This window comes from Coregonus clupeaformis, chromosome 15, assembly GCF_020615455.1.
Source record: "Coregonus clupeaformis isolate EN_2021a chromosome 15, ASM2061545v1, whole genome shotgun sequence".
Taxonomy (NCBI): Eukaryota; Metazoa; Chordata; class Actinopteri; order Salmoniformes; family Salmonidae; genus Coregonus; species Coregonus clupeaformis.
In genome coordinates this window covers 38,916,910-38,939,009 of record NC_059206.1, presented here as the reverse complement: position 1 = coordinate 38,939,009, position 22,100 = coordinate 38,916,910, and the positions used below count along the sequence as shown (strand labels likewise).

Below are 22,100 nucleotides of genomic sequence, written 5' to 3'. Positions count from 1 at the left end.
CACAGAAGTGTGATTGACTTGGAGTCACATTGTGTTGTTTAAGTGTTCCCTTTATTTTTTTGAGCAGTGTATATACCCGTAGTCCGCCTGTTGCCGACCCGTTGTACAACCTGAGTGTGCACAGGGCCAATATGTCAGACTGCTTTATACTGCGATGAACAATATAGGACACTTCTCTAATGTAAAACTGCAGATAGAATGTGTTATGTTTTCTTCTAAATTACCAACAGATAACGACGCACACAGAAGTAAACTGTCAAACTTTATTTGAAGATCAAAACCAAGCTACAGCAGGAGGACATGTCCATATCGTAGTGAAACAATATGCAAAGTGTGTGAAAAGGCTGCAATCAAACACTTTCAAAATGGATTAAAAAAACATGCTCAGAGAAAATGTATGTAAAGATAATGTCGATGCACATGGCCACGGTAAAATTCACCTTGTCTGTTTCAACCATCCCCCCAAAAAGTTGACGCTAAAGTAGTAGGATACAAAAGAAAAAATTACATTTCAGAGAACTTTTGGTTAGCAAGTTTTGCAATGCATTCAATTGTTCATTCATTGTTTATAATAAGTAATTTGTGATGATTTGTCAGTATATGCAACTTGCAACATGGTGGATCACCAGGTCCTATAAACAGGACACAGGTGGAGATCAGCCCAGGTAGAGGAGGGGGATGGGGGAGAGAGGGGGGTGGGGGGTTTGGAGGGGTAAGGGAGGCAGGGTCATAGTGGGAGTAGGAAGTTGGGGATAGAGATGGGGGACATGGGGAAGGGGGGGCTGATTTCGAGGCTTTGTCCTCATTTCTTCTTGGGTTTTGCCTCCAGGGGCAGTCCAATATCTTTCCCGCGCAGTTTCAAACCTGAGAACAAAAATCTGTGATGTCAGACACAAAAAAGTACCAATGGTAAAATCAAAAGTACTGATGAATAAGGTGGCATCATCCTACTCTGAGACCTGATAAAACAGGTTGATTAATAACAATGTCAGTGTGACAGTCTGTCCCAGATTCCACTCACCGATTGCTCTCTCAATTTTGCCCATGACCTGATTGTTGGGAATTGCTTTTCCACACTCATAGTCTGCGATGACCTGAGGCTTCTCATTAATTTTCTGAAAGTCAAAGCCAAAAGAGACATCAGTAGAAATCAGTGACCTAAAAACATGATGATATTTAGACCTACAGTCCAAAACTGTTGAAATGTCAGTCATCACTGAGGCCATATCTCATTTAAGCTATATGCATCTCGGAAGTGTCCTCCTCTCATCTACATCTGTACTGATGTGAATGTGTTGGACATTGTTTTCACCTACCCTGTGTTTTCAGACGTGCAGAGGAGACGAGGTGGAAGCCACAAAAATTCTTCCTACAGAAATGCACCAATGTCCTAATGCTATGGTATTCAAAGTTGGGGGGAACTGCTGTGGGGTGCCCCCCAATATATATACAAATTAATAGTACAGATTCATATATGGGGTAATATACAAATGTTTTTGAGAAAGATTTTCATTTTAATAAGGGATTAAAATTTAATGAATTGAGGGTTATTTGTTGATGTAAAAATCTAAATGTACCGATTTTAAGGTTGTGTCATATATGGGGTGGGGTGGAGTCACGATAAGTTATTGCGGAAAAAATTGGGTCCCGAGAAATTCCGGCAGAATAATTGGGGTCCCTGCTGAAAAACGTTGAATACCACTATCCTAATGAGTCATGTGGGTCTGCGGCAGCTTTACTCACAGTGGCCAGGTCTTTCTGGGTGAGGCCGCTGTTCTGGCGGCCCAGCTGGATAACCTTGCCCACCTCCAGGGAGACCCTCAGGTGCTGCAGCTCCTCCGTCTCCCGGTCCAGCTTGGCGGTGTTCTTGGTCACCAGGTGCTGCTTGTTCTGCCCTGCAGACCCTGTGGACACAGATTAATTGGCATGGTTAGTAAAACGAACCATAACACTCAGAAATCAATCCATCATGTTCCAGACCTCCATGTAGAGATGGTGGATTGCACTTTGAAATTATTGCTATATAGAATAAGGCTTACATTTCTTAGTAGTATCGAGGTCTTCTCCACGTCTCTGTGCAGCTGTGATAGCCTAGAGAAAACATGGTACATTATTCAACACTTTACTATCCCATAACAAAGGGATACATTTAGCTAGTATAGCTGATGAGTAGTCCAGGCCAAAGGGGCTGACACAACACAGAATCCAAACACAGGCCAGCTACAAAAACGCAGAAACATTTTTAATGGTGTTAACAATTAACACAAATTCAGGAGAGAGGACTAGACTTGAATCAAATATTATGGATATACTGACAAGATAATTTTCTCTCTGCCCTAACAATTGGAGTCGTTGTCCACAAAGCATCACGGCGGGCTCTCTAACTCCCGCCTATCCTTTCTTTGGATTGGTGGATACATTTAATTTTTTTAACACTAGATGAGGATTGTTGACATCAACCGCCTGTATTCACTGGAGAGGCTAGCCTCATGCCATGAATATGCATGGCCATCTCGAGACAACTCCGATATAAAGTGTTTTTTCTCAAAGTTGCGTTGATGTCACGTATCCTACTTCCAAATGAAATCAAATTTGATTTGTCACATGTGGCAAATACAACAGGTGTAGACATTACCGTGAAATGCTTACTTACAAGCCCTTAACCAACAATGCAGTTCAAGAAATAGAGTTAAGAAAATATTTACTAAATAAACTAAGTAAATACAATAAAAAGTAACAAACAATAAAATAACAATAACGAGGCTATATACAGGGGGTACCAGTACCAAGTCAATGTGTGGAGGTACAGGTTATTTGAGGTAATTTGTACATGTAGGTAGGGATAAAGTGACTATGCATAGATAATAAACAGCGAGTAGGGGTTCAATGTAAATAGTCCGGGTGGCCATTTGATTAATTGTTCAGCAGTCTTATGGCTTGGGGGTAGAAGCTGTTAAGGAGCCTTTTGGACCTAGACTTGGCGCTCCGGTACCGCTTGCCGTGCGGTAGCAGAGAGAACAGTCTATGACTTGGGTGACTGGAGTCTGACAATTTTTGGGCCTTCTTCTGACACCACCTAGTATATAGGTACTGGATGGCAGGAAGCTTGGCCCCAGTGATGTACTGGGCCGTACGCACTACCCTCTGTAGCGCCTTACGGTCGGATGCCGAGCAGTTGCCATACCAGGCGGTGATGCAACCGGTCAGGATGCTCTCGATGGTGCAGCTGTAGAACTTTGAGGATCTGGGGACCCATGCCAAATCTTTTCAGTCTCCTGAGGCGGAAAGGGTGATGTTGTGCCCTCTTCACAACAGTCTTGGTGTGTTTGGACCATGATAGTTCGTTGGTGATGTGGACACCAAGGAACTTGAAACTCTCGACTCGCTCCACTACAGCCCCGTCAATGTTTTTTTTTTTTTTAGGGGTAGATCAGCTTTAATATTGTAGATAGATTTTAACTTCCATCAATGTAATTGTCTGCATCACTTCCAATCCCCCATTTGTTTTTTCTTTATCTTTTTTTTCCTCGCATACACACACACACACACACATATATATATACACACATCCTTTAAAAAAATATGTATTTCCCTTTATTACTTTCCAACCCCACCATCCCCTCCCTAATTGGAGTAAACAACAATGCTTAGGCCTCTACTTCATGCTTATACATACTATATACATTTTATGGACACAGTCAATAATTATATTTTGTTTGTTTTTACTCCTGAACTTCCTCCGATCATTTTCGCATGTCTTACACTAGTTATCTTGTTGTTATTCATTTTTGTTAGTTATTAGTCCCATCCTTCAGCTCCATTCAACACCTCCCATCCATCTCTTAACACCATCCATATTGGATTTCTATTTGCCATATATTTTTCAACTGTACTGTGATGTTTTACAAAAGTTCTGAACCTTTCTATTCTCATAGTTTCTACAGTTTGTGAATTGAAAATAAACATCTTTGCTAAAAGTATTATTATATTATTGATCGATTGACTATGACTTTTCAGATCACCCAGTAGTGCTATCTGCAGGGTCAGCTCCATGCAAAGGAGCTGACCCCGTCGATGTTAATGGGGGCCTGTTCGGCCCTCCTTTTCCTGTAGTCCACGATCAGCTCCTTTGCCTTGCTCACGTTGAGGGAGTTTGTTGTCCTGGCACCACACTGCCAGGTCTCTGACCTCCCTATAGGCTGTCTCATCGTTGTCGGTGATGAGGCCTACCACTGTTGTGTCGTCAGCAAACTTAATGATGATGTTTGTCCAGATGGGAAAGGGCAGTGTGGAGTGCGATTGAGATTGCGTCATCTGTGGATCTGTTGCCGTGGTATGCGAATTGGAGTGGGTCTAGGGTAGGGTTGCCCAACCCTGTTCCTGGAGAGCTACCCTCCTGTAGGTTTTTGCTCCAACCACAGGTGTTACTAACCTGATTCATCTTATCAACCTGCTAATTATTAGAATCAGGTGTGCTAGATTAGGTTTGGAGCAAAAACCTACAGGACGGTAGCTCTCCAGGAACAGGGTTGGGCAGTCCTGGTCTAGGGTTTCCAGGATGATGGTGTTGATGTGAGCCATGACCAGCCTTTCAAAGCACTTCATTGCTACCAACGTGAGTGCAACGGGGCGGTAGTCATTTAGGCAGGTTACCTTCGCTTTCTTGGGCACACTCGTAACAACTATATCGGTACACTCGTAACAACCTAAGCATTACGAAACTTCTATTCAATCAAATAAACCTCACGTATCAAATAGCCATTCCTTTTTTTGTTGACCAAATTCCACACTCTCATTGACCTCCATCCAAAAACTCCTTGCTTGGTGGGCGAGAAAAACACCACCTGCTGGAGGGAGACAGATTTTCAGCTGAGTTGGGCCTCTCTTTACCTCTTCCTGTCTGCTTGAATGCAACCACTAACTAGTTGTTAGCACCAGCTGCTACTAATTCAGCTTCCAAGCCTGTTTTCAACACTTTAACTAGTTGCCTTGAACACAGGTCCTCAACAAGTATCAGCTGCAACTCATTGCTCTTCAGCCTCCACACACCTGTCATCACTCTCCTTAATCACCACTGCCATCCTACTTAAACATGACCAAACTAACATTCCTCTTCGTTCTGCAGTGCGACACTGTGCATTTCTAGCCTTATTGAGTTTTGCTGAGCAAGTTCTCTGCTCATCAAGTTAATTGTAAGCTTTTGTAGTGATGGGAAAACTAAGCTTCCTGATGCATTGAGCATGTCCAGCCAATTGTCACGAATAGGTTCATTACTTGAGGCTTTGATCCACAGTACCAAATTATTATAGATGTTGCATAGACCATAGTGCGTGCGCAGAGTAGCCTGTCTTCTACCGAAACCAATACCAAACCAGTCAGGTGGTGGTTCGACAAAACCAAGCCACTTCTTATAGTGATACAAGCTTCAGCACACTGCTTCAAAGTAAACTGCTTAGCGATTTCGACACATGCCGGTATCAAAGGTAACATCACTCATCTTTTGTTGCATTTCTCTCACCTGCTCCCATCAGGTCTCATTCACTAACCTCTACTCAGTGGTGTAAAAATACTTGGTACTAGTTAAGTAGTTTTTTGGGGTAGCTGTACTTTACTATTTATATTTTTGACAACTTTCACAAAAGACAATTATGTACTTTTTACTCCATACATTATCCCCGACACCCAAAAGTACTCGTTACATTTTGAATGCTTAGCAGGACAATAAAATGGTCTCATCCCTACAGCCTCTTATCTGGTTGACTCACTAAACACATACTTTGTTTGTAAATGTCAGTGTGGGAGCGTGCCCTTGATTTTATTTTTATAATGTTTGCTTAATATAAAAGACTTCGAAATTATTTTTTACTTTTGATACTTAAGTATATCAATTACCTTTACTTTTGATCCTTAAGTATATTTAAAACCAAATGCTTTTAGACTTTTACTCAAGTAGTATTTTACTGGGTGACTCACTTTTCCTGGAGTCATTTTCTAAAGATATCTTAACTTTTACTTTATGACAATTGGGTACTTTTTCCACCACTGCCTCTACTCTGCTAGTCTCTCAACCTCGCTGTTGAAATCAGTTGGCTCTTGGCGTTTCATGCTTTAGTCTTATTTTGTTTCAAGCTTTTATGTTCCTCATATCACAGATCAGCAAGCTACCTGCATTCACAACACTTCCTCTCCGCCAAGCCGGCTATTCCCAGCGTGCTCTACCGAACACATTTCCCAACTATCCACGGCCATGCTTCACCGAACGCACCAGCGTATCTCCCGGCCGCATGCCCCACTCCTCGATGGACCTGTGAGGCTGTGCCACCAGCCATCGCTTCCTTAGTCTCGGCTATTCAACCATCGCCGGTACAGTAATTCCTATTCAATACATTCTGTATTAATTTCCAATCACGTTAAGAGTAATTGATAACTGCTTGGCACTCTTTATTAATGCCATTAAAGCTTGTCCAGGGTCACGTGTGTCACAGTCCATGTGACGACAGGCCACACATAGTATCAGATTGCATCAGTTTGTTGCAAATTCACCATATATTGGCCACATCCTGCAGACCAGCCGCCTTAGAAATGCCATCTTCATGTCGTTGCATGGTGTCCAGCCAGCCATGCTTGTTCCCTCATGTCGCTTTTCTTCCACTAAACTACTTCTCCCGTTGACTATGGCTTCCCCTCCTGCCAGGACCACATCCACCCATGTTGACTACCGCATGATAACACCACGCACCAGAGAGCCACCGTGATGACATCCACTGCTGCATTCATTCCAACTCTGCCTCCAATCCTCAGATCAGGCCTTAAAGGCCCCCAAACCAGCTCTGGACCTGGCTTCTCTCCCACCTTCAGATTACAACTTGGCATCCGACACCGCTTAAGTCCCTGCAGCTTTCGCACTCCCCCCTCTCTAATACCTGACACAGGTACACGGCCCCCTCCCACTGGACACTGACCGCTGTTCCGGCAGTGGCTCACCTTCCCTCTCTGCCAGCAACTGACTATCTCTCAGCATACTGCTTCCTCTACCCTATCCTCTCACCAGCGGTGCGACTGGTTCTCTGGTTGCCTGCTCTCCCCCCTCAGGTTACACTGGCCCTGTGACTGCTGCTACGGCAGCAGTTCACCCTCCATCTTCCAGTGTTGACCTCCTCTTTTCCCTCAGGTTTCGCTGACCTTGCCTGTGATATCTTCATAGCCTCTGGTTCCCCTCCCCAGCTGCGACCCTGTCCCAGTTCAGTGAACCGACTGCCTTTGTCCAGTCTTCACTGCTGGCCACTCTGGCCTCCTAGCCTGCGCTCTCTCTCCCTCTCAGGTCCCGCCTGCCCAGTGTCCGCTGTTACAGTAGCGGCTCACCCCTCTCTCTGCCAGTGACGACCTCTCTCCTCACCTCGGGCCCTGTGCAGCGGCTCACCCCTCTCTCTACCCGTGTCGTCCTCTCTCCCCACCTCAGGCCCTGCTGGCCTGTGACCACTGCTCCCATGGTGACACACCCACCTTCTCCACCAGCGACAACCTCCATCTTTGCCTCTGGTCCCACTGGTCCTGTGACCTCCACCCCTGCAGTGCCTCACATTCTACTCTGCCGGTAACGTCCGCTGAGCCAGCTATATGTGCCTGCTGCGGATTGGCCGTTCCTCACAGCTGTGTCCTTCGCTCAATTCAGTGCGCCGATTGCCTCTGTTTCTTCCTCCACCCAACACACTCCACTTCAATTTGCATCCAGTCTCTTCCTCGTGTCGCCAGCAGATCCTACATGGTCCTGCTGGCCCCTCTCTCTGCCAGTGACAACCTCTCTCCCCACCTCGTGTCACTCCGGCCCAGTCCTTGGCCTTCTCATACTACAGAGATGTCATCTGCTCGGCTCACCCTTCTCATCGTTAGGAGTTGGATGACTACCACTCCATCATTATGGATCTGGCCATTCGTTTTGGTGGCGCAACAATCTAAAACTGCCATTGCCTGTTCGGCTCTTCTGCAGTGGAATGTCATCACGTACTGGGGCTCTCGACAGCTGTACTGTAGCCTCTTCCCCTGCAGGGTGTCCATCCCACCCTTCCTGCATCCTGTCTGCCCTGACACCAGTAGCTCCTAATGCATCCCCCACACTGCCTGTTGCTCCGCTCCCCTTCCTTCTGGAATGAACTCACATCTCAGCCAGTTACGTGCCAACTGCTCCTGCAGCGGTTCGGCCCCTGGTTTTACCAGCTGAGACCCTCTCCTAGATCAGTGAATCAACTGCCTCTGTTCAAGTCTTCAACAGCAAGCCACAGCCTCGCCAAAGTCCGCCACCCCCACTCGTCGCCAGCCCATCACTATTGCCATCCTATCTGCCTGCATCCAGATGCTGAGACCAGGATATGTCTCCAATGCAGTCTCTGGGATTGATTTTTCTTTTGGCGTTCTTTAGCTTCCTGCGATGTTTTTGAGTTTAGATCTATCTACATCCCTTATCTCAGCATGATAGACATCACCATCCTCGACAAAGACGCATTCACCAAAGTAAACTGATCAATTTGGAAGAACCACATCAGTCTACCTGTTCCAGCTACAATCTACCCTCAGCCCTAACGAACCACTCCCCTACTTCCTACAGCCCAGACAATACTAACATGCCTCTCCATCCGATCATTATTCATCAACGAATCTGGTTCCATCGCCTCTGCAATATTTCCAATCTGAGACGAACTATCCCTGTACGGCTATCCTGCTGACCAATTCATCGGACACTCCTTCCGCATCGGAGCTGCATCCATGGCATCTCAACACGGCATCCCAGACACCATCCAACTCCTCGGATGCTGGTCCTCTCAAGCCCATCATTCCTACATCTGCTCTGACCTCAACAGCCCACAACATGCTCATCTCTCAGAACCTGCATTAACTCAAACAGCCTTACAGTCCCTGCCTCATTTCACGGACACAGTCTACCTCACGCACCGAATCCTACCCAACCAGCCAAAAGCGGCTTGGCTCCCCAACTGAGCCTGGTTCCGCAAGGTATTTTTTTTCGCCTTCCCACTGTCGCTTCTGCTTGCTCTCCTGAGGTCTAATGTTGGGTCACTGTGAGCATCTCATCCATATGCCTGTACTACCTCAACTACACTGCTCAAAAAAATAAAGGGAACACTTAAACAACACAATGTAACGCCAAGTCAATCACACTTCTGTGAAATCAAACTGTCCACTTAGGAAGCAACACTGATTGACAATACATTTCACATGCTGTTGTGCAAATGGAATAGACAACAGGTGGAAATTATAGGCAATTAGCAAGACACCCCCAATAAAGAAGTGGTTCTGCAGGTGGTGACCACAGACCACTTCTCAGTTCCTATGCTTCCTGGCTGATGTTTTGGTCACTTTTGAATGCTGGCGGTGCTTTCACTCTAGTGGTAGCATGAGACGGAGTCTACAACCCACACAAGTGGCTCAGGTAGTGCAGCTCATCCAGGATGGCACATCAATGCGAGCTGTGGCAAGAAGGTTTGCTGTGTCTGTCAGCATAGTGTCCAGAGCATGGAGGCGCTACCAGGAGACAGGCCAGTACATCAGGAGACGTGGAGGAGGCCGTAGGAGGGCAACAACCCAGCAGCAGGACTGCTACCTCCGCCTTTGTGCAAGGAGGAGCAGGAGGAGCACTGCCAGAGCCCTGCAAAATGACCTCCAGCAGGCCACAAATGTGCATGTGTCTGCTCAAACGGTCAGAAACAGACTCCATGAGGGTGGTATGAGGGCCCGACGTCCACAGGTGGGGGTTGTGCTTACAGCCCAACACTGTGCAGAACGTTTGGCATTTGCCAGAGAACACCAACATTGGCAAATTCGCCACTGGCGCCCTGTGCTCTTCACAGATGAAAGCAGGTTCACACTGAGCACATGTGACAGACGTGACAGTCTGGAGACGCCGTGGAGAACGTTCTGCTGCCTGCAACATCCTCCAGCATGACCGGTTTGGCGGTGGGTCAGTCATGGTGTGGGGTGGCATTTCTTTGGGGGGCCGCCCTCCATGTGCTCGCCAGAGGTAGCCTGACTGCCATTAGGTACCGAGATGAGATCCTCAGACCCCTTGTGAGACCATATGCTGGTGCGGTTGGCCCTGGGTTCCTCCTAATGCAAGATAATGCTAGACCTCATGTGGCTGGAGTGTGTCAGCAGTTCCTGCAAGAGGAAGGCATTGATGCTATGGACCGGCCCGTTCCCCCAGACCTGAATCCAATTGAGCACATCTGGGACATCATGTCTCGCTCCATCCACCAACGCCACGTTGCACCACAGACTGTCCAGGAGTTGGCGGATGCTTTAGTCCAGGTCTGGGAGGAGATCCCTCAGGAGACCATCCGCCACCTCATCAGGAGCATGCCCAGGCGTTGTAGGGAGGTCATACAGGCACGTGGAGGCCACACACACTACTGAGCCTCATTTTGTCTTGTTTTAAGGACATTACATCAAAGTTGGATCAGCCTGTAGTGTGGTTTTCCACTTTAATTTTGAGGGTGACTCCAAATCCAGACCTCCATGGGTTGATACATTTGATTTCCATTGATAATTTGTGTGATTTTGTCGTCAGCACATTAAAATATGTAAAGAAAAGTATTTAATAAGATTATTTCATTCATTCAGATCTAGGATGTGTTGTTTAAGTGTTCCCTTTATTTTTCTGAGCAGTGTATATCACCAATGACTCGGCACCTGCAGTCCAGAACAGCTCACTTCTTCTCAAGGGTCTGACTAACTTGGAGTTCTCTTTTTGGTGATTGCCATCATCACAGCAGCCTAACTACCAGGGCCTGATGATGATGTCTGAGACTCCAAGCCAAACTCTACAGAGTAGGGTTGGGCTGATAACATTCAATTGAATATCGTGATATTTGACATTGACAATATATTGTGAAGTGCAAGACAATACATCGTGATGTGCAAGACTATACTCTATTTTACATTTACAAATCAAAACTGCAGTTTTATGAATTAGGCTATATCTACAATGCATTTGGAAATTATTCAGACGCCTTGAATTTTTCCACAATCTACACACAATACCCCATAATACGAAAACAGGGTGTTTTAGAAATGTGTTAATTTATCAAAAAAACTAAAACATACCTTACGTAATAAGTATTCAGACCCTTTGCTGTGAGACTTGAAATTGAGCTCCGGTGCATCCTGTTTCCATTGATCATCCTTGATGTTTCTACAACTTGATTAGTCCACCTGTGGTCAATGACAACTTGGATGAAATATTACTGAGGATAATAGCGGACGATATTGCCACTCCTATTTGCCATATCTTCAATTTAAGCCTACTAGAAAGTGTGTGCCCTCAGGCCTGGAGGGCAGCAAAAGTCATTCCGCTACCTAAGAATAGTAACGCCCACTTTACTGGCTCAAATAGCCGACCAATCAGCATTTTACCAACCCTTAAACTTTTGACCAGATACAATGCTATTTTACAGTAAACAAATTGACAGACTTTCAGCACGCTTATAGGGAAGGACATTCAACAAGCACAGCGCTTATAGGGAAGGACATTCAACAAGCACAGCACTTACACAAATGACTGATGATTGGCTGAGAGAAATTGATAAAAATATTGTGGGGGCTGTTTTGTTAGATTGTAGTGCGGCTTTTGACTATCGATAATAATCTGCTGCTGGAAAAGTTGTGGCTTTACACCCCCTGCTATTATAGTGGATAAAGAGTTACCTGTAACAGAACAGAGGGTGTTCGTTAATGGCAGCCTCCATGATAATCAAGGTAGAATCAGGAATTCCCCAGGGCAGCTGTCTAAGCCCCTTACTAACGACATGCCAGTGTGTCCATGTATGCTGATGACTCAACACTATACACGTCAGCTCCTACAGCGACTGAAATGTCTGCAACACTTAAAGAGCTGCAGTTAGTTTCAGAATGGGTGGCAAAAACTAAAAGCATTGTATTTGGGACATTCACTAAGTCATTCACTAAACCTCAACTAAATCTTGTAATGAATAATGTGGAAATTGAGCAAGTTGAGGTGACAACTGCTTGGAGTAACCCTGGATTGTAAAATGTCATGGTCAAAACATATTGATATAAAAGTAGCTAAGATGGGGAGAAGTCTGTCCATAATAAAGCGCTACTCTGCCTTAACACTATCAACAAGGCAGGTCCTACATGCCCTAGTTTTGTTGCACCTGGACTACTGTTCAGTCGTGTGGTCAGGTGCCACAGCGGGACTTAAGAAAATTACAATTGGCTCAGAACAGGGCAGCATGGCTGGCCCTTGGATGTACATAGAGCTAACAATGATATGCATGTCAATCTCATGGCTCAAAGTGGAGGAGAGTGACTTAAAATCACTACTTGTTTTTGTAAGACGTGTTGACAAGCTGAACGCACAGAGCTGTCTGTTAAACTACTACCACACAGCTCGGACACCCATGCATACCCCACAAGACATGCCACCAGGGGTCTCTTCACAATGCCCAAGTCCAGAACTCTATTCCACATCAGGTAACTGATGCAAGCAGTAGAATCAGATTTAAAAACCGATATAAATATACATTATGGAACAGCGGGGACTGTGAAGAGACACACAAAGGTACAGACACGCATACACAAAAGCGCTAGCACACGCATATACATTGTTGTATGGTGGTATTATACATTTTGTAGTGTAATGTATGAAGTACTGTAAGTGCCTTAACGTGTTTGGACCCCAGGAAGAGTAGCTGCTGCCTTGGTAGCTAATGGGGATCCCTAATGAATACAAATACAGTGCATGTCAGAGCAAAAACCAAGCCATGAGGTTGAAGGAATTGGCCATAGAGCTCCGAGATAGGATTGTGTCGAGGCACAGATCTGGGGAAGGGTACCAAAACATTTCTGCAGCATTGAAGGTCCAAGAACAGTGGCCTCCATCATTCTTAAATGGAAGAAGTTTGGAACCACCAAGACTCTTCCTAGAACTGGCCACCCGGCCAAACTGAGCAATCGGGGGACAAGGGCATTGGTCAGGGAGGTGACCAAGAACCCGATGGTCACTTGATGGAGCTCCAGAGTATATCTGTGGAGATGGGAGAACCTTCCAGAAGGACAACCATCTCTGCAGCACTCCACCAATCAGGCCTTTATGGTAGAGTGGCCAGACGGAAGCCACTCCTCAGTAGAAGGCACATGATCGCCCGCTTAAAGTGTGCCAAAAGGCACCTAAAGGACTCTGACCATGATAAACAAGATTTGCGGGTCTCAAACCAAGATTGAATGCCAAGTGTTATGTCAGGAGGAAACCTGGCACCATCCCTACGGTGAAGCATCATGCTGTGGGGTTGTTTTTCAGGGGCAGGGACTGGGAAACTAGTAAGGATCAAGGGGAAGATGTACGGAGCAAAGTCCAGAGAGATCCTTGATGAAAACCTGCTCCACAGCGCTCAGGACCTCAGACTGGGGCGACGGTTCACCTTCCAACAGGACAACGACCCTAAGCACACAGCCAAGACAACGCAGGAGTGGCTGTCCTTGAATAGCCCAGCCAGAGCCCGGACTTGAACCTGATCGAACATCTCTGGAGAGACCTGAAAATAGCTGTGCAGCGATGCTCCCCATTCAACCTGACAGCGCTTGAGAGGATCTGCAGAGAAGAATGGGAGAAACTCCCCAAATACAGATGTGCCAAGCTTGTAGCTTCTAAATGAATTAACTAAGCCTTTTTCACTATACTAAGATTATTAAATGAGAACGCGACCATCGTAAATAAGCACAAATTGCACAGTCTGGAATTATCTAGTCATTAACGGCGCAGAACGATCATCAGATCAAAATGTTTTTCTTTATTAAACCTTATTTTGCCGGGGGGGGAAATGAATGAGCCAATTGGAAGCTGGGGATGATTAGGTGGCCATGATGGTATGAGGGCCAGATTTGGAATTTGCATATCGTAGAAGAGGTCTCCCCAAATATCGCCCAAACTTACTCTAGGATCCACCCCCTGGATCCTTAATCTGCAGCCCTCGGCATCATCCGGTCCATTCTCATTCCCCTCCTGAATCCTCACATCCATTCCAGTTCCTCAAATATTCTAAAGCCATGAAATGGTGTTGAAGGCCATGTTGCAAGTAAAATGCCAATATAAATAGAATATACCCCCCCTTGTGTGAAGCACGTGCGCTAGTAAGCATGACGCAGCAGGTGACTTTTGCCTTCTTAAAGTAAGTAAAGCATACTTAAGGCTGCTGAATATCAACTATCACTCAGATCATGTATTTTCAGGTAGAGATACCTTTCGAAGCAACAGCGGCTCTCTTTATCCCCTCACGATCACGCATTCTTTCTTCTGTAGCAGGCGTAAAAGAAAGACCAGACAAGTAGATGCGCAATAGATTGTCATTGTAATTAATTACCACGTTTTATGTGCTTAACTATGTGGAATATTGGCCTGGTTATTGGGGAGGGGTGGCCCTTATGAGTTCCGTTTTTTTGTGGCGCCCATCCTTGAAGTTAATATAAATGTGAAGACAAACATGCTATGAAAAAGTTAGTTTTATAACCTGAGTTTATACAAAACTTTATTGCATAATAAGTCACCTTGTCCTAGAGAGATTTACACTTTTCAAAACATCACGCCAGGGTAAGCATACACTAAACAGTCTTTATTTTAAGTGTTTCTAAAATACCCTATGGGGAAAAGCGATTGTGTGACCGCTAGGTTTCATGGTATTGAGACTCATAGTGTGGTACTCTAAGAGCAGAAAAAATTAAATGTTTTGTCATACCTGTGATATGCGGTCTGATATACCACGGTTGTCAGCCAATCAGAATTCAGGGCTCAACCACCTAGTTTATAAAATCGATTACATATACATATGCATTAGGGCTGTCCCTGACTAAAAAAATATTGGTCGACCGAAAGTAGTCTGTTCTTTTGACCAATCGACTGGTCAATTTTTTAACGTATTTTTCCATATATAGACACACCCTATGTGTTTTAATAAAATCAACTACAGTGGGGGGAAAAAGTATTTAGTCAGCCACCAATTGTTCAAGTTCTCCCACTTAAAAAGATGAGGCCTGTAATTTTCATCATAGGTACACGTCAACTATGACAGACAAATTGAGCATTTTTTCCAGAAAATCACATTGTAGGATTTTTAATGAATTTATTTGCAAATTATGGTGGAAAATAAGTATTTGGTCACCTACAAACAAGCAAGATTTCTGGCTCTCACAGACCTGTAACTTCTTCTTTAAGAGGCTCCTCTGTCCTCCACTCGTTACCTGTATTAATGGCACCTGTTTGAACTTGTTATCAGTATAAAAGACACCTGTCCACAACCTCAAACAGTCACTCCAAACTCCACTATGGCCAAGACCAAAGAGCTGTCAAAGGACACCAGAAACAAAATTGTAGACCTGCACCAGGCTGGGAAGACTGAATCTCCAATAGGTAAGCAGCTTGATTTGAAGAAATCAACTGTGGGAGCAATTATTAGGAAATGGAAGACATACAAGACCACTGATAATCTCCCTCGATCTGGGGCTCCACGCAAGATCTCACCCCGTGGGTCAAAATGATCACAAGAACGGTGAGCAAAAATCCCAGAACCACACGGGGGGACCTAGTGAATGACCTGCAGAGAGCTGGGACCAAAGTAACAAAGCCTACCATCAGTAACACACTACGCCGCCAGGGACTCAAATCCTGCAGTGCCAGATGTGTCCCCCTGCTTAAGCCAGTACATGTCCAGGCCCGTCTGAAGTTTGCTAGAGTGCATTTGGATGATCCAGAAGAGGATTGGGAGAATGTCATATGGTCAGATGAAACCAAAATAGAACTTTTGGTAAAAACTCAACTCGTCGTGTTTGGAGGACAAAGAATGCTGAGTTGCATCCAAAGAACACCATACCTACTGTGAAGCATGGGGGTGGAAACATCATGCTTTGGGGCTGTTTTTCTGCAAAGGGACCAGGACGACTGATCCGTGTAAAGGAAAGAATGAATGGGGCCATGTATCGTGAGATTTTGAGTGAAAACCTCCTTCCATCAGCAAGGGCATTGAAGATGAAACGGGGCTGGGTCTTTCAGCATGACAATGATCCCAAACACACCGCCCGGGCAACGAAGGAGTGGCTTCGTAAGCAGCATTTCAAGGTCCTGGAGTGGCCTAGCCAGTCTCCAGATCTCAACCCCATAGAAAATCTTTGGAGGGAGTTAATTCCGTGTTGCCCTGCGACAGCCCCAAAACATCACAGCTCTAGAGGAGATCTGCATGGAGGAATGGGCCAAAATACCAGCAACAGTGTGTGAAAACCTTGTGAAGACTTACAGAAAACGTTTGACCTGTGTCATTGCCAACAAAGGGTATATAACAAAGTATTGAGAAACTTTTGTTATTGACCAAATACTTATTTTCCACCATAATTTGCAAATAAATTCATTAAAAATCCTACAATGTGATTTTCAGGAGAATTTTTTTTCTCATTTTGTCTGTCATAGTTGACGTGTACCTATGATAAATTACAGGCCTCTCATCTTTTTAAGTGGGAGAACTTGCACAATTGGTGGCTGACTAAATACTTTTTTTCCCCACTGTATTTGCATTGAGCTTGTCTGATGCTTTAAGCTTACGGTTTGATGAAATAAGACATGTAATTTATAATTACGTCTTCATATCTCAAAATCATTGCCATGTGGTTAATCAAAATTCTATGAAAATGATCAACCTAAAAAGTAACTTTAATTGCCAACCATGTAAAAATAGCCTACATAAAGCCAACAAATAAAAACACTGCAGCCTGCAGGCAGAAAATATCCTGACAAAAAATAAATATTCTATAAATCACATTGGCTACACATGGCCTGTCTGCAACAAACTTCAAACATTGTATCAACTATTAACTTGGGTCCTGCTGAAGCTTGTGCTAGCGAACTTGCAACATTGTATAAAATATTCTGGGCCCTCAGAGTTTACCTCGGGACAGACCCAGCTGTAGGCTATTTGTGCAAGGGATAAGAAGCAGTGCTTGACTTGGGCAGGAGCTCATCGGAGCAGAGTACTGCCACCTAAAATGTTCTACTGCTTGAGCTCATGTTCCTCTTAGAATATTAGCTCAAAAGTATTGTGGAGCACCTGCACCTAAATATAAGCAGTACCAGCAGTCCAAGTCAAGCACTGACAAGAAGTAATCAGGTAGGCCTATTTTATGACGTTTCCACTGGATCAGAGCATGACATTTTTCCCTTTCACGCTGAGTGGTTATCAAAAGGGAGAGAGCTGGAAAGATTTTCTAATACATTGAGGAACTATTGTAATTCTCAATGGATGCTTGCTGTTTGAGGTGAAGAAAACATTACTTTGAGAAGCTCCATAGGTCATTAGTGGTGGTGCGTTTTAAGTCAATTAGAAATACTATCAGATCCCCAAATGGGCACATTTTATAAGGCTACATTTGCGCGCCGGCCAGGTAGCCTATAAGCCTACTTCAATGCGGTTGCACGTCCTTACTCAACATTTACAGGAGCGCTCCAAACAAAAGACTACTAAATTGACAAAACTCGTAAAAGGAATGAAATAAACAAACTTGTTTCTCACAAGTGTAGCATTGGTTGTGCACTCTGTAAACAATGTTTCCACTCCGACAATGAGAAAGGGAAGACTGGAATAATATTGAATGCATTAACAGAAATTACCGTAACCAAAGTAACAAACATTGTAGATGAGAAAGTATACTACTGGTGATCTGTTATGGAGAATTGATTTACAAACAATCAAACGCAAACAATTCCTACAATGAAGTTATTAACCAAATTGGCGGGAGAGAGCGCATTCTGGAGAGAGAAGAGCATTGTGCATCTGAGCGCATGGTCAGTCTGACGTCTGCATTTGCCATTTGGCCTCCGCATGCCTCTGGAGGTACCGCAATTGCCTCACACCCTCCATATTGAGCCTCAGACCACATTTTTGGATCAAGCATAAATTGGCTTTTAGTCTAGGCCTCCAATGGATTAGTTCACTGAGATGGGCGCATATACACTACCGGTCAAAAGTAGTTTCAAAAGTTCAAGGGTTTTTCTTTATTTTTACTATTTTCTACATTTGTAGAATAATAGTGAAGACATCAAAACTATGAAATAACACATATGGAATCATCTAGTAACCAAAAAAGTGTTAAATCAAAATATTTTATATTTGAGATTCTTCAAATAGCCACCCTTTGCCTTGGTGACAGCTTTGCACACTTGGCATTCTCTCAACCAACTGTGTTATTTCATAGTTTTGATGTGTTCACTATTATTCTACAATGTAGAAAATAGTAAAAAATAAAGAAACCCTTGAATGAGTAGGTGTGTCCAAACTTTTGACTGGTACCTACACAGACAGACACACACAACCGTTCAAAAGTTTGGGGTCACTTAGAAATGTCCTTGTTTTCGAAATAATTTTTTTGGGTCCATTTAAAATAACATCAAATTAATCAGATATACAGTGTAGACATTAATGTTGTAAATGGCTATTGTAGCTGGAAACAGCTGATTTTTAATGGAATATCTACATTGGCGTACAGAGGCCCATTATCAGCAACCATCAGTCCTGTGTTCCAATGGCACGTTGCGTTTGCTAATCCAAGTTTATAATTTTAAAAGGCTAATTGATCATTAGAAAACCCTTTTGCGATTATGTTAGCACAGCTGAAAACGGTTGTGCTGATTAAAGAAGCAATAAAACTGGCCTTCTTGAGACTAGTTGAGTATCTGGAGCATCAGCAATTGTGGGTTCGATTATAGGATCAAAATGGCCAGAAACAAATAACATTCTTCTGAAACTAGTCAATCTATTCTTGTTCTGAGAAATGATGGCTATTTCATGCAAGAAATTGCCAAGAAACTGAAGATCTCTGATAGAAATGGACAAGACAGAATGGGGTGTAGAGATGGTGGTGACTCGGATGAGACATTGAAGTTGGGACATTGTCATGGGCAATTCATTTTGAACTATGAAGCTGTCTGTAGAACATAATGAAGAGACGCCAGAAGATTGAAGTGCCGGGGAAGGAAGGGGTTGGTCAGCTGTGTCCATAATTAATTTGGATTTATCTAATTTGATGTCATGAGGTTAGGAATTCATTTGTATGTTTGGTTTGAGTAATGTTATATTGGTGGAATTCTACTTGCAACAACAAAAATAAAGAAAATGAGGGATTGATATGACATCTTTTTAATACCGTATTTGTTAATGTCGTTGATCTTATGAGCTCCATGGGACTGGGAGGATGAGGAGATTCCATGTATTTATTTCTGTCACTGGTGGGTGCCAGAAGGTATGCGTGCCAAGATAGCTGGGGTGCCACTTGCGTTAATCTTAGAATGAGTACGTGATGGAATATCCTTATTAGGGTGCAAGCCGACACTATTGTTGTTGGGAGTGACACTCAATAATGGTTGGTAACTGTTGGATGGAATTAGCTTGCAAAGCCGTATATAAACTAAGAGATTTTGTATGCCTATCATTCAGATGACAATAGGCTACACCCGTACCGCTTGTCATGTGAATCCGGTACTGTAATATTAAATACTTTGAACCAACTCTCCATCTAAGTGTTTAACTATTCTCTTGCATACGGAATTACTTGATGCCAGAGAAACTTGTCATAACAATATTGTACAACACTGTACTACTCCCTTCACAGAACAGCACAAACTGGTTCTAACCAGAATAGAAAGAGGAGTGGGAGGCCCCGGTGCACAACTGAGCAAGAGGACAAATACATTAGTCTCTAGTTTGAGAAAGACGCCTCACAGGTCCTCAACTGGCAGCTTCATTAAATAGTACCCGCAAAACACCAGTCTCAACGTCAACAGTGAAGCGGCGACTCCGGGATGCTGACCTTCTAGGCAGAGTTGCAAAGCAAAAGTCATATCTCAGACTGGCCAATAAAAATAAAAGATTAAGATGGGCAAAAGAACAGACACTGGACAGAGGAAGATTGGAAAAATGTGTTATGGACAGACTAATCGAAGTTTGAATCACAAAGAACATTTGTGAGACGCAGACCAAATGAAAAGATGCTGGAGGAGTGCTTGATGCCATCTGTCAAGCATGGTGGAGGCAATGTGATGGTCTGGGGGTGCTTTGGTGGTGGTAAAGTGGGAGATTTGTACAGGGTAAAAGGAATCTTGAAGAAGGAAAGCTATCACTCCATTTTGCAATGCCATACCCTGTGGACGGCACTTTATTGGAGCCAATTTCCTCCTACAACAGGACAATGACCCAAAGCACAGCTCCAAACTATGCAATAACTATTTAGGGAAGAAGCGGTCAGCTGGTATTCTGTATAAGTCGCTTTGGATAAAATTGTCTGCTAAATGGCATATTATTATTATTATTATAATTATAATTATTATTATTATTATTATTATATAATGGAGTGGCCAGCACAGTCACCGGATCTCAACCCTATTGAGCTGTTGTGGGAACAGCTTGACCGTATGGTACGTAAGAAGTGCCCATCAAGCCAATCCAACTTGTGGGAGGTGCTTCAGGAAGCATGGGATGAAATCTCTTCAGATTACCTCAACAAAAATACATAATTAACAGAGTAGCAGCAGCGTAAAAGGATGGGGTGGGGGGGCAGTGCAAATAGTCCGGGTAGCCATGATTAGCTGTTCAGGAGTCTTATGGCTTGGGGGTAGAAGCTGTTGAGAAGTCTTTTGGACCTAGACTTGGCACTTTGGCACATAGTGTGTGTGTAGATAGATAGACATAGTACCAGTAAAACGTTTGGACACACCTACTCATTTTTAAATAAAGAAATAAGCTTTTTGTGGATATGGAGCATTTGTGGGATATTTTATTTCAGCTCATTAAACACGAGACCATCACTTTACATGTTGCATTTATATTTTTGTTTAGTATATATTTAGAAAGCATGTCATTTCAAGCCTTATTCATACAGTTTTGTTGAATAGGAAATACATCCTAAAATATTTCATTTTTATCAAATGTGTACTGTGTACTTGGTTGTGTCCTCAAGTGAGTACACCTCGGCAATTTATAACTATTTTTTACCAGAAAGGTGAGATTACCCTTTCTTAGAGTATGCAGCATTACTAGTTACTATGTCCCGGTAGTAGCTAAATAATTATTTTTGGGGATTACGCAGATTTACATTTTCGATTGCATTTAGTCACATTTAACTGGTTCACTCAATATTCTAAACCCATTTCAATGTTTGGTCCTTAACTAAACTCGTGAATAAAAATATAATTAATCAATGTTAGTCAAATTATTACCTAGATGACAACCCACACAGCTAGAGTTAGTCGTTTTACTGAGCAGGAAAGGCCAAAGAGAAGCGAGAAGGCCCCACCGCGATTTATAATATTAGCAAGCTTGCCTGCCGGCTGTGGCGTGGTGTAGCCAACATGGGCTCAGTGATTGAATTCAACCTCATGTTCACATGTTGGCTAATGTTAGCTGCTATAGCTAACGTTAGCTAGCTAACTAACTGTACTGTACCTGCTTAGATTTGGCCTGCGCTGCAGTCGGACCCTTCTTCCTCAACACAGTCACAGTATCCCAGTCGCTTTCTGCCATTTTTCCCAGGGATTATTAGCTACACGTAACGACAATAACTATATACACAAAAATAAACCTATCAGCCTGGGTATTGAAACGATATCTGACAATGTAAGGCTTACTTTACTACGCTTGCTCTGACAAACGACAGAGTCATTGAGGGGGTTCGTTTATCGTTTTACCCCGGTGGGAGGAGTTTAACTGGATGAAAGTTGATTGTTTTCGTTTTGGAACCGGGCTGCCCCCTGGCGTGAGCCAGGTGCGGTTCAAAGGCCACGGCGAAATCTGCTCAAAACGAAAGTGACGTAATGAATCATGTGGAGTAATGAGGAGGATTCTGCGTTTTCACATGCAAAATGAATTGCTTTTGATAAACTCTTTCTCTGCCTTCCCAATGAAAACTAGTTTGAAAATGCAAATATATATTTTATGGAAACGAGATGTTGTATGTTTCTGAACGATGCACCTTGTTGACAACATGACCAAGCCGCGCAGATTACGGTTAGATCTGAGAAGGGCGCTCTTCCCTCACTGCTTTTG

At 43.8% G+C, this 22,100-nt stretch overlaps 1 protein-coding gene across 1 annotated transcript; it reads right to left on the bottom strand.

The window, feature by feature from the left end:
• Nucleotides 1–249: 249 nt before the first annotated feature.
• On the bottom strand, nt 250–21,761 carry LOC121582474 (endothelial differentiation-related factor 1 homolog). Its single transcript, XM_041898279.2, has 5 exons — nt 21,501–21,761; nt 2,040–2,091; nt 1,744–1,904; nt 1,022–1,115; nt 250–864 (listed from the first exon to the last, which is right to left on the bottom strand). The coding sequence occupies exons 1-5, from the start codon at nt 21,576–21,578 to the stop codon at nt 803–805; spliced, it is 447 nt and encodes a 148-aa protein (XP_041754213.1). The 5' UTR covers nt 21,579–21,761; the 3' UTR covers nt 250–802.
• Between the last annotated feature and the right edge of the window lie 339 nt (nt 21,762–22,100).

Excerpts from the sequence above, each read along its gene's own strand:
- LOC121582474 (XM_041898279.2), bottom strand. The coding sequence starts at position 21,578 with ATGGCAGAAAGCGACTGGGATACTGTGACTGTGTTGAGGAAGAAGGGT. Across the intron at positions 1,116-1,743 it reads CCCAGAAAGACCTGGCCACT|AAAATTAATGAGAAGCCTCA; the intron begins GTGAGTAAAGCT and ends TTTGACTTTCAG. Across the intron at positions 865-1,021 it reads CAAAATTGAGAGAGCAATCG|GTTTGAAACTGCGCGGGAAA; the intron begins GTGAGTGGAATC and ends TTTTGTTCTCAG.